The following is a 12437-nucleotide window of genomic DNA, read 5'->3' on the forward strand; positions in this document are numbered from 1 at the left end:
AACTCTTCTTAGCGTCTACAAAATCACATTTAGTGTGTCTGAAGGACCAGCTCAAACTCTGGAACAGGCCTTAGTACACAGTGAAGTCACAGATGGTCTGATTTCAAAATAGTAACCACAATGTAGAATTTTCATTCCTCTACAAATTAAGTGACTTAGATCCTGTGACTAACAGTGACAGGCTCATCACTGATAGAACCACTGATAGCCCTTCTTAAAACATGTCCAAGGCCGACTGGAGAGATGGTTCAGTGGGTAAACACGCTTGCCAACAAGCCTGGTGAGCTGAGTTCTCTCCGTGAGATTCACATGGTGGAAAGGGAGCCAATGGAAATACTCGGAATTTTATCATAATGAATGAAAACATTGAAAATGTTGGCTGGAAAACGTGGTAGCATCTAGTCGTTGGCAAATTAAAAAAAATATGACTTAATGATTTGGGAACAAATGTCTTTGTTTCATTAATAACTATAAAAGGCCTGGACAGATTCACTTTGGCTAGATAATAAGCAAGAACTTGCCCATTTATAGTTTGTTTCCTTTTAAGGTGGATGTAAGGGTGTGATGGGAATCTGGGCATGCCTAGGAAATAGAGCCACTGCCACTAGTCATAGGAAGAAATAACCTAGGTAGACCTTGTCCATATACTTGTTTTTCTTCCTTGATCAAATTACCTTGTTCTGCATACATTATATGTCATTGCCAAGACCTGGCCTTGAGCAAGCATGACTTGTGAAGCTGAGACAGAGGAACTGTGGAGTTCCCAGTCAGCCTGCTCTGCATCAGGTCCTAGGCCAGCTTGGGCTGTACATCAAAATCCTATCTTTGAGCAAAATCATGAATGAAAGAATTGGCCTTAGACGTTTGGAGTCGTATTACCACACCTAGAGACTTCCCAAAGCAAGAGAACACTTGTCTTCCTTTCTTTGGAACCTATCAACGTGTGATCGATAAGGGAAAGAAAAATACTGAGCTCCCTCTGTGCTTCAATGCTAAAAATCTTCAAATTCTTGTCCTGTGAACTGAGTCCAAATCCCATCATGTCTTTGATTATGATGGATTCCAAGTTTTGTGATGGGATTTGACGGTGCCAATGCCTAAGGGGTTCAAAGGTAGGAAACGTGTGCAATGATCTGGGAATGAACGTCTTTGGGATGAGATTTGACTGTGCCCAGGCCTAAGGAATTCAAACATACGAAATGTGTACACATAGAAATGCTCACAACCATGGCAGCAGGTATCTACAGACATGAAAAGAAAGCGTTCTAGAGTCTAACACGTTAAGGCCTGCCTAACTTCTGCTCCTCGGCTCTCCTCCTACCAGCTCTGTCTTCACCTCAGGAAGGCTGAGGTGTGTGATGACCTCCCGTGTAGGTCATCCGTGTAGGAATCTTACCGATGCAGATCAGTCCCGTGGAGCTGAGCTTGCTCCCAGGCGAGCACTCGCAGTGGAAAGAGCCCAGGTTGTTCCTGCAGGCCCCATTGACACACGGGTTGCTTTCACACTCATTGACATCTACAACCCAGAAGGAAAAGATTCCGTTAGAGCTGCCATGTGTTTCTGGAAAATATTATTCCAGCAAAGCCAGACTGTGCCAGAATGTCTGGTAAACTTGGCTCTTATAATTTTAATATGGATATACAAGGCCTAAAGTGAATAGGGAATGCAGACATGTGTTCCACAGCACGGATAGACCTCGACATGACTGGAGACTCAGTAGGACCATAAGCAACAGCCTGTTCAGAAGAGGGTTCAGCATGGGCGCCTTCTATGACTCTCACTACATACAGTCGATCTGTCTTGCTCTGTTGAAGGTTCTAATTCCAGGAGCAATTATCAGGCACAACAAAGGTTATTTATTTCTGACACTTACACTTCTGTGAAGCTTTGAAGTCAAAAGCACACACCAACATTGGCTTTAGTTCTGAACCCTTAGAGGCAAACCAAGAAAAAAGAACTGGGATATCAATCCTGGCTACAGAATTCTCTCCAGTTGTCATCCACCATTCTCTTTCTTGAGCTCTTTATAGCTTTATGATTAGTTAATTTATTATTTTACACAACCAACTTTGGTAAGATATAAAATAGGAAAACTGGGGCAGAGTGGGCAGGGGGAGTCGCTCAGTGGTAGAGCATGGGCCTTGGGCCCTAAATTCAATCTTCAGAACTGTTAGAAATAAAAAAAAATTTCAATTACGCTCAACAGAACTTTGTAAGTACTGCTTGTAGCCTTAAATCAAGTAATATAGCAGTAATCTAAGCAAATCCTGTTGGTGACAAAAGCAGACATCATCACAGCGCACATGCATTTCTTAATAGGCGAATTGCTCAAGGTTATAAAATTAAGTCGCCCAACACTCGAGTCAATCAGAGGTAACACAACTCTGAGTTAAAATGTGAACAATAACATTGAGGACACTTTCTCTACAAATTCAACCACCCATTTTTCAGGAGTCATCATGGAGCTCTCATCTCCCCTTGCTAAGTTATTCCAAACATGTCAACATCCCTCTAGGTTATATAAGAGTTTCTTCGATGCCAAGGAGACATTGCCCTCCATACATAGGGCTCTACTCTAAATATTGCAGAAGGCATATAAGTAAAGCTGGAAGGTTCTAATTCTTGCCCCTGACTATCTCAAAAAAATGTAAATAAACCGGTCCTGAAAGGGGGGCAGGCTCAGAACTGATTGCCAGCCAATGGGCTTAAAATAGCTGTTCAAAACTCTGTGTGAAAGGACCAAAGGCACACTAATGTGGGAGAGGGAAATGTCATGGAAGCCTAACTGTAAACAAGAAACTATAGGCACATAAGGAATGCTGAGAGTCAGGAAGAAAATGACTGATTATCTGACACTAAGTGGTCAGCCTTAAAATTATATACATACAAGTAACATATGGACTGAGACGGTTATATTTATATATTTAGAAATACACACACATACACACACACCACCACCACCACCACCACCACCACCACCAACTAAAGAAACAGGTCATGGACTTGACAGACAGGTTCATGGGAGGTGTCAGAGTGAGAAGATAGACAAGGTAAGAATTATATAGCTGTATTTTAATTTAAAAAAATCTATGTAGAGATATTATTGCTACTTCAGAATGACTGCAGAGGCTCTTGAAGTATAAATTATTGGGGGAATACAAGTACATTTTGCATTCAGATTGTTTGCAGTAGAAAAAGACCTCCTACTAGGGAAATAAAAGTATTTATAATAATACACTAATTCAGAGTAAAGCTTTTTAATGAAAGCAAATGCTCATATGTAATATTGAAATCCTTCTATGACCATCCAAGAGCAAAAGAAACTAGATGTGCAGGAAAGAGGTAATCTGTCTGAGGGTATTCCACACTTAATTCTCCAATTAATTCATGTGTGAAAAGATGTCCCCAAAAGAAAAGTGCCCGTGTCATAGTTTTACAAAGATTCATTTTGAATTAAGCAATGGTGAACTCAAAAACTATAAACACATACAGGGACAAGTACAAATATCAGCTATTTAGTTCTCCCTTAAATATGATGTTTTTTATGGTATAAATGTCATGGAACCAGAAATTGAAACAGTTCACTGTACATTTCTGGAAATAAACTTCAAAGCACATCTGGTTTACATTTAACTAGTTATGTCACTGGAAACACAATCTAAACCACAGGGTTTGATGTAAAAAATTTAACTTTCAGACTCTCCAAGCTCAAGCAAATGAAATAATTTTTTTTGTAACTTCAGCCTAAAACACAGAGGAACATCCTGCTTATTGTTACTGTTGTTTATTATATATTTAAATTAATCTACTGAAAACATGAATTACATGAACAGAGAAAATACATACACAGAAAGCCGAAGTTTGCAATGAATCTGGTAATGATTCGCTGTCTAGCCCTTGGAAATTAGGGAAGAAAGAGTAGAGGAGAGAGAACTCCGGCTGACAAATTGACTGAGGCCAATGGCGGAAGTCAGGAGACTCAAGGAGGGAAGAGGTGAGTAGCCTCTGGGTCTGTACATGTGTAGTATTTGGGGGGAAATCTTTTGATGAAACACAAGTAACATTGTGTAAAAAATTTTGGGGGTGAAAGTTTTCTGTGTAAATCTGTTTTTACTTTTAATTTCCACCAATATCATAAGTTTGGAGCTAAAATATTTCTCTATTATTTCATCCTTATTTATATACCATGAACTTCTTTCCTATGAATGACAGATGAGAGTCATTTCCATATCAAAGGCAAGGTTGAGGTTTATTAAGAACAAGTGTCCCGGGTTGGGGATTTAGCTCAGTGGTAGAGCGCTTGCCTAGCAAGCGCAAGGCCCTGGGTTCAGTCCCCAGCTCTGAAAAAAAAAAAAAAGAAAAGAAAAGAAAAGAAAAAAACAAAAAACAAGTGTCCCTTGAATAAAATAAGTCAAGATGTCTCTCTAACTTTTCTTGTTGGTTGATTTGCCAAGGAAGCGCCTTAAAGGTTATGCGGCCACCCAATATTTCACTATTAAACATCATTCTGTCTTTTACCTGTTGGGCAGTTCACCTCTCAGTACCTTCAACTCCATCTCACTTGCTTTCACAATTGAACCAGACTCCAACCACTGGGTTTCCATTATTCTCAAGCGATCACCAGAGGGTATGGTTGGTACGGTTGTGACAGAAAGGTTGTTCAACAGACCCAAGAATGCACAGTACTGAGCTGATTGGGAGGACGTCTCATCTGCTCTTACTTTTTACATTTCCTGAGATGTAGATAAACCTACTCTACAACAGAGAACTGAACTGGTACAGTGGATAAAGGCAGCAGAAAGTGCAAATACCCGGGGGGCTTGGGTGTGTGTGTGTAGGGGGGGATGCCTGCAATCGCTTACCTCATCCTTTTGTGGGGTGGGCGTTATGGGGGAGGAGACAGGGACAACACAGGGATCTGACTAGAGAAACTTTTCTCAGAGCGAGGTTGAAGGGTAACAGGTGTTAGGGTTGAGAACAGAAGCCAGAGACTGGAAACCTTCCCAGGCACTGCTGAGGAGCCTGAACTGGTTTTACTGACAGATGCCCCTCACTCTTAGGAAACCCCATGATCATCTGTAAAAGAGGGGTCAAGTACTCCAACCCAGGATCGATGGGTACGTCCTGCCAGACGACCAGGGAAACGGTTACCTCAGTTAAGTTTAGGAAAATGTGACTTTATGTAAATGACTATCCCCTCCCCCCACCTTTTGGCTAATTACTGTTTTTCAAAGGTTTCCCCTCCACACACGCAGCTCAGCCCAAACTTAGAACTGTGCTCTGTAATTGTGCTCTATTGACTTCAGCTGAGACGCTTATGTCGTGGCTGCTTCTTCAATGGTCCTGACTTGTTTCTATCCACAGGAATGCTTTGAAGTTAAGAAGACGATGAAGAGAGGATATGAAGCCTCCATTTTTTTTGCATAATAACGCTATTGCACTTTTCCCAGCTGTGATGTCACTGAGGGACAAGTCCACCCACAGAAATGGGAAGGGTTATTCTGCAATAATTAATAGGAACTTTCGTAAAACACGTTACTCTTTGGAAGTCATAACTGGGTTTGAGCATATTATGGGAGCGCCCGGCAGGCCCACAGAGTGTGAAGAAACTACAGGGGGATAACGAATGCTAGTTAAGGAACAGATTATTCTGAAATACCACCATGATCAAGATACTGAATCATGACATCATAGCCTCATGCACTCATGTCATAGCCCGCATCTCACTGAAAACTGAGAATTCCTCAAGCACTCAACTGTTTCCTTAGGCAACTTGCACTGTGTAGAAACTCACGGCATAAAAGAAGTCTTAAGATATCGAGCAATGGTCTGCAAAGCCAAATAATGTCCTTTAACTTGTCACATGCAAATGATAATTTTAATAGACTATTTCAGCATGGAATTAGTTTCACATAGACTCCAAATATTTTTCTGGGTCAAGATTTTGACACCATCAACCATCTATTTCATAATAAAGGGGCCAACAGTTGAGTCTTTTTGGAATGAGGCTTTGTAGGTTAATGTGTCATAGTGATTTTTATTTAAAGGGTAAACCAAGCAAACAAAATCAGATATTCTATTTTAACGAGTAAAACGATAGGGTTCTCTCTCTCTGTTGGTTTTTCTAACTGCTTGTGGATAGACTGTGTGAACAGAATGAAACCAATGGTGTTTATAAACCGTGTTTACATGAATGCCATTTCCAGAACTTCCAAAGCCGTGGACAGAGGTCATAAAACAAGGACAACGTCCACACACGTGCTTTGAGCACATTGGTTCCCTGTGACTGATTGACATTGGTGCTTCCTGGGCTAGGACTTGCCAAGTCAGGGAAGATAGTCCTTACCTTCGCAGGTCTCTGTCTCTGTCCGGAACACATAGCCAGGGGGACACGTGCAGCTGTAACTGCCAGGGGTATTTCTGCATAGGCCATTGTCACAAAGCAGCCTGTTTACCAAGCACTCATCAATGTCTGCAGGCAGCCAGTGGAAGAGAGGAGACGGAAAGGTTAAAGGCATCATTCACAGACCTCTCATGCTTGACTTTTCTTTGTTTTACTGTCCCAGACTCTCCTCCTCTCCTCTCTGTCTCTTTATACCACACTAGAGCAAACACACCCAGTGCTATTCAAATGCTATGCTCTTGTGCTGGTGAATGCTTTAAAAATCTTCTGGATTCCTTGGGAAATGCACAGGACTTAGTAAGGCTCATCACTTCTTTCTCCTTCCTTCCTTCCTTCCTTCCTTCCTTCCTTCCTTCCTTCCTTCCTTCCTTCCTTCCTTCCTACCTCTTTTTTGGTTTTGTTTTATTGGAAACAGACCTCACTATGTCGGTCAGGCTGGCAGCGAATTCACTTCCTGTGTGCTGAGATTACAGGCGAGTTACACTGCCTTCTTATCAGCAAGTATAATTACCAAGAGGAAGAAACAATAACTATGCTTGGGGGATAAAGAGTTCCCTTTGCTCAAGGTTATGTATTTTACTCGTGCACACCATTGTACTTTGTCAAATGGTACAGCGTCACCCCAATGATACTGAAAATGGAGACCAGAAAATGACTTCACATATCATTACCGTAGGCAGTATCACCTTTTTGTTTTGGTTGAGTTTTTCCCGCTTTTATGTTTTGCTCTGACTCTGACTATTAATATGAACTTTTAAATTAGAATTGTACAAACCCAGTCAGTTTTCTATGAGGGGTATGGCCTCTAGAAGTCAACCATTCTCTAGCGGATGGTCACACAGCCATACATATATGCGCAGCACAGGGTGGACTTGACATGTAATTCCTTTTTTTTTTTTTTAAGGAAGGTAGGAAGTTGGAAGGAGGCAGAGAGTAAGGGGTGGGTGTGGGAGAGGCTGGGGGAGGGGCAGGAGATGTGGTTATGATCAAAATGCACAGTATGCTCATATAAAATTGTTAATAAATTAAATAAATATTAAAAATAGAACTAATTCCAAATGAGGTCACATCCTGTGCTATTGAGCTTTAAGGACTCTGAAGCACGTTCGTTGAGGGATTCAGTTCAGTTACCTGAGAAATGGGTTAAGGACGAGTCAACCGTTTGATAAGACTCACACGTTTTTATATTATGTGTATGGATGTTTTGCTTACATGCATGTATGTTTACCATTGTGTATGCAGTGCCTATGGAAGTCAGCAGAGGACATCACTTGTGAACCACCATGTGGTTGCTGGGAACTGAACACCGGTCCTCTAGAAGAGCAGCCAGTGCTCTTAACTGCTGAGACATCTCTCCAGGCCCTTCATTTATAAATTTTAACAAAACCACACACTGTGAAGTAGTACAGTCATGCCACCTGTGCGCAGAGTGGGAACGTCCACAGAATTCCCCTGGTTTTACGAGGCTCCCACTCACGTGCTCACCTGAACTCTTTAGAGGCTAATTTGGAAGTGCCTTTGCTTGTGCTGAATAAAAGATGGCTTAGGTTGTATATTTATTTATTAAGATAGGATTTCCAGCCCAGGCTGGCCAGGGACTACGATAGCTATAGAGATTGAATTCCTCAACTTCCTGCCTCTCGGGTTCTGGGATTAGAGGTGTGTACCACGACCCTTTGGTTTATGTGGTGCCAAGGATTGAACCCAAGGCTTCCTGAGTGCTAGACAAGGTTCTCTAGCACATTTGCCTGCTTTTAGAACTGTTTGATAATCTTTGGCTGGTACCTTTCCCTACAGATGTTCAATCTATTTAAATATGTAATCAGGGAGTATTAAAAGTCTATCTGCATACATCTTAAACTCAAGGTCAAATGGATATATTGAGTAATAAATCCATCAGTAGAAACCTAGAATGTTAAGTTTCTTTATCCACAATCATCAATTGATAGGTTGTAAAAGCATTATGGATAATTTGTAAGTATTCCTTCCAATGATAGATTTATTAATTCTCACTTTATGGAAAAAGAGTTAGTTGTTCTGTGGGACAATTTTGATTCCGTCCAGTATCTTAAGTGTATAAACCAATAAAGCACTGTTCATTTTGTGTTCATTTTGTCCCCTTTCCTTCTGCTGAATGCAAGTTACACAGAAGGGTTTTTTCCTATTATAAGTTGAAACAGGGGCACACTTACTTCTGCTGTCACATTTAGGCACGTGGCAGCAATTAGTGGTTTCTGGATAAAGCTGAAGTTCCTCCAATTGGAACATCACCCTTTCCCCAACTTTACTATAACCAAGAGTGTTAGTTTCTGAAGTCTATGTCTCATTGGAGACATTTAGGATTACATAAGTACAGAGAAGCAATGGGTGAATGATTCACTCATTTGGGAGAAGACTATCTTAAGTAACAGTACACCAGCAAGTTTGACGCTGTGCTGCAGAACTCAGTCCTAATGACTCTGTATCAATACACAGTACACAGGCGATGAGGGGAGCTATGGGATGTCTAGTTTTCATCATTAATTGTCACTTCTTCTCTTATCCATGGGGTCAGACAACATGGATGGCCCTTGTGCATAGATCTCCAGTAACTTACCAATGCAATTTCTTCCTGAGGCGTCTGGCTCATAGCCACTGTTGCAGTTACACCGGTAGCTGCCTCGCAAGTTTTCACAGATCCCGTTGGCACATATGTCAGGATCCAAAGCACACTCATTGATATCTGTGTGAAATATAGCATGGTTAACACTCACAGACACCTGTTTGCAGACTAAGAAAAGGATCTAGTAAGGAACTTCCAACACGTGAAATATCTAACCTACAATTTGCCTTTTAGGGGATAAAAAAAGGAAAATAAAAAGAAGAAAATAAAATGGAAGGATACAAGACACTTCACTGGTAAGTCAGTAAAAAAGAAAGGCGTTGACAGCAGCCAAATAATTAAGTCATGCAGTATGTCTATATTTTTGACAAAATTAATAAAGAACATTTACAGGCTGTTGGCTCAAAATCCAAAGGAAAAGTCAATTTAATAAGTATTTAAAGTCATCTAATTAAAACATAGAAATTTATTAGGAAGGCCTGTATGATTTTATGGTCACTGGATGTCCCTGCTTTGTTCTCATATTTAGCAATTACCTAAGAAATAGGATACGCAGTGTCTCTCATTGTTGATGAGTTGGAATGAATCCAGAAAACACTTAAATATGGCTGCTGACAACCCAGTGATTTACAGCACACCACGGACACATGAGTGCTGTGTCACCAGCGCCCGTGAAACAAACACATAATTCCCAACAGGCAATAGGCTTTAGCTGGAGGCCATTGAGGGGGACTCCTCACCCCCTTCACCTTCCTTCTTCTCCTTACCCTCCTCCTCCCCCACCCTCGTCCTCCTTCTCCTCCTCATCAACAACAACAGGACTGTGACGCAAAAATCCCATTCTGTTCACTGTGATCAGATTCTGATAATGGTTGTTTATAGGAATTGGGATTTATAGGAATTGGTTATCTACAGAACATCTATATAATCCCAGCACCTAGGACAGGGCAGGAGAATCAGGAGTTCAAAGCCAGCCAGGGTTTCGAGACTCCATCTTAAAAAGGAAAAAGGCAATTAGGAAGACTTCCTTAGAAACTCTCTGATTATCTAGCTTTTCATTTTGCATCCGAGAAAAAAAAAATCCCTGTAAAATTCTGCCTCTTTCTTTGGTTTCAGATCTTCATTTAAAACTTCACATCACATCAAACATTCTCCCCTGTTCAACACGTATATCTTCTTCTCTGAGTTTTCTTGAAACATAATGCTACGTTTGCAATAAGAAAACATGAATGAATTCTATAGTTGGACAGAAACATCTTGGTGGTTCTAAAACACAGTCTAATTTGGGGAGAGCATGTCCCAGACTTGATCCGTATCATACATCTCTAGAGACGGATACCTTTCTAGCTGTGTCCGTATAATCACGTGATATAGCACTGCCTCAAATAAATGAACACATAAAATCATGGTTATGGATTTTTAGTAACATTCTCAATGAAGCAACTTTAACCAATAAATATTTGTCTATAAGGAAAAGCAATCACTTGTAAAATGCCACTTAACACTGTCTAACTTAACAACCCTTTCTCCGTTTGTGAATTTCCACTGTAAACAACTCTATCCATCTGAGAACCGGCAAGCGATATAGCGATATTTTATAATCACAAGTTGAGCAGAATCACCTCTTCCATCCACAGTGATGCCTACGCCACCGCTACAAAGACCATGGAACTCCGCTGTGTGAGAAAGAACAAACAGGAAGTCAGGCCATGCCCATACCACATCCACTCATTAACATAACAATGGAGACGTTAAACTCAGCCATTAATATAGCAATGAACACAGAGAGATGTTATGCCTAGCCTGTTCCATAACTCAGCCGTTAAAATAACAATTTTATGTACATTCATTTTAATAATGGAAAAAATCCATTTTCTGGAACATAATTGTCTTAAGAATTCTAAAATCACAGAATAGTATAAGAAAAGGCAGGGAGGTTGTTTATTTTTTGAACCTCACTGGACTTAATTATTATCCAAAGAGGCCCATCCCAAGCATGAATGAACAATGGTCGACCTCGATGGATGTGGGACATCATGAGGTGTCTAGATTTCAAAAGATCCAGTCAGACCGTTTTGTATTTATAATTCCAACAGTGGCAAGTACAATGTCAACCTATTTATACTGTCAGGTAACAGCCATGTATAAAAACTGTTATACAGCAGCAAATACATCTTGTTCACCGTGATCACCGTGAAGTGGGGCAGGCTCACAACCGGAGGCTGCTGACTGCCTGCTTCACATAACGATATAAACTCCGCTCTTTCTTCTTCAGTTCAGAAGACAAAACACTCTAGAGTGGGCGGAGTCCACTGTTGAATTTCCAATTTCCCTTTTTCTTTTATTGGGTAGTTTATGTATTTACATTTCGAATGTCCCAGTCCTCCCTCCCATCCCCCCTCCCCCTGCTCCTGTGGGGATGCTTCCCCTCCCACCCACCCGATTACCTGAATTTTTAGCAGGACAAGGCTGGCAGGGCTCTCCAAAACCATAGTCTGGATTAGCACAGCAGCATTCAGACTTGGTCACTGCACCCGGGAAGGGCCGCACACACACTCCTTTCTTGATTTCCCCATAGCAGGTGCTGCGCATATGCGTGTCTAGTGAAAATAAAGGGATTTGCCATCAGAGACAAGAATGGAAGGCTTCTTTCACCTAAGAGGTTATGCCTTGGGAATGTTCGAGAACATCTGCCATTTTCTCTTATTTCCCATCTTTAGCATCTTCGAGGCTGGGGAATGAACAAATGCCTGTAGAGTAAGGGGACAGCTAAAAACATACCAACGACTGCAGTCCCCCGCCCTACCCATCTGGAGTTCTCTGTGCCACACACGTGTCCATAACCCCAACCATTCTCACAGACCTTTCATTGGCTAAGGATATAGCAACAGTTAAAACCACCACTTTGGGCTTTAATCAGAGCTTGTCTTGGCCTCGGACTGGCATTGGACTCTTGTTTCTATTTGAGAACTTCTAAGGAGCAACAAAGATCAGCTGCCTTGAAATGACTGGAGATTGCCTAGGAGATCTCTTGCTTTCACTTCTTATATTAGCAAGTCTTTCTTCTCAACCCGAGGATGAGTTGGTGACTATGTTTTTAGTCTCCAGTATCCTGGCTCAATTAAGAGTCATGTTTTAAAAATGAGCTGATCATGGTGGCACATTCCCTTACTCCCAGCACTCAGGAGGCTGAGACAGGAAGATCTCTGTGAGTTCAAGGCTAACCTGGTCTACAAAGTGAGTTCTGGGCCAGCTACATAGTGAGAACCTGTTCCTTTAAAAAGGACTGTAATGGGTTGACTTTTGCCAACTGAACACAAGCTAGAGTCATCAGAGAGGAAGGAGTGTTAAGGAAATGCTTCCATGAAATTCAGCCATAATACATATTCTCAATTAGTGATCAGTGGAGAATGGGCTAGCCCATTGTGAGT

At 41.3% G+C, this 12437-nt stretch overlaps 1 protein-coding gene across 2 annotated transcripts in view; it reads right to left on the reverse strand.

The window, feature by feature from the left end:
• Positions 1–12437, reverse strand: part of Fbn2 (fibrillin 2) — a 205796-nt gene that overhangs the window by 79512 nt on the left and 113847 nt on the right. For both annotated transcript variants that reach the window (XM_039097130.2, NM_031826.2), the window contains 5 exons: positions 11454–11606; positions 10629–10682; positions 9001–9126; positions 6348–6473; positions 1397–1516 (listed from right to left, as the gene is read on the reverse strand). In XM_039097130.2, coding sequence (XP_038953058.1) covers positions 1397–1516; positions 6348–6473; positions 9001–9126; positions 10629–10682; positions 11454–11606 — 579 coding nt within the window. The remainder of the gene's footprint in view (positions 1–1396; positions 1517–6347; positions 6474–9000; positions 9127–10628; positions 10683–11453; positions 11607–12437) is intronic.

Source organism: Rattus norvegicus, chromosome 18 (assembly GCF_036323735.1).
Source record: "Rattus norvegicus strain BN/NHsdMcwi chromosome 18, GRCr8, whole genome shotgun sequence".
Taxonomy (NCBI): Eukaryota; Metazoa; Chordata; class Mammalia; order Rodentia; family Muridae; genus Rattus; species Rattus norvegicus.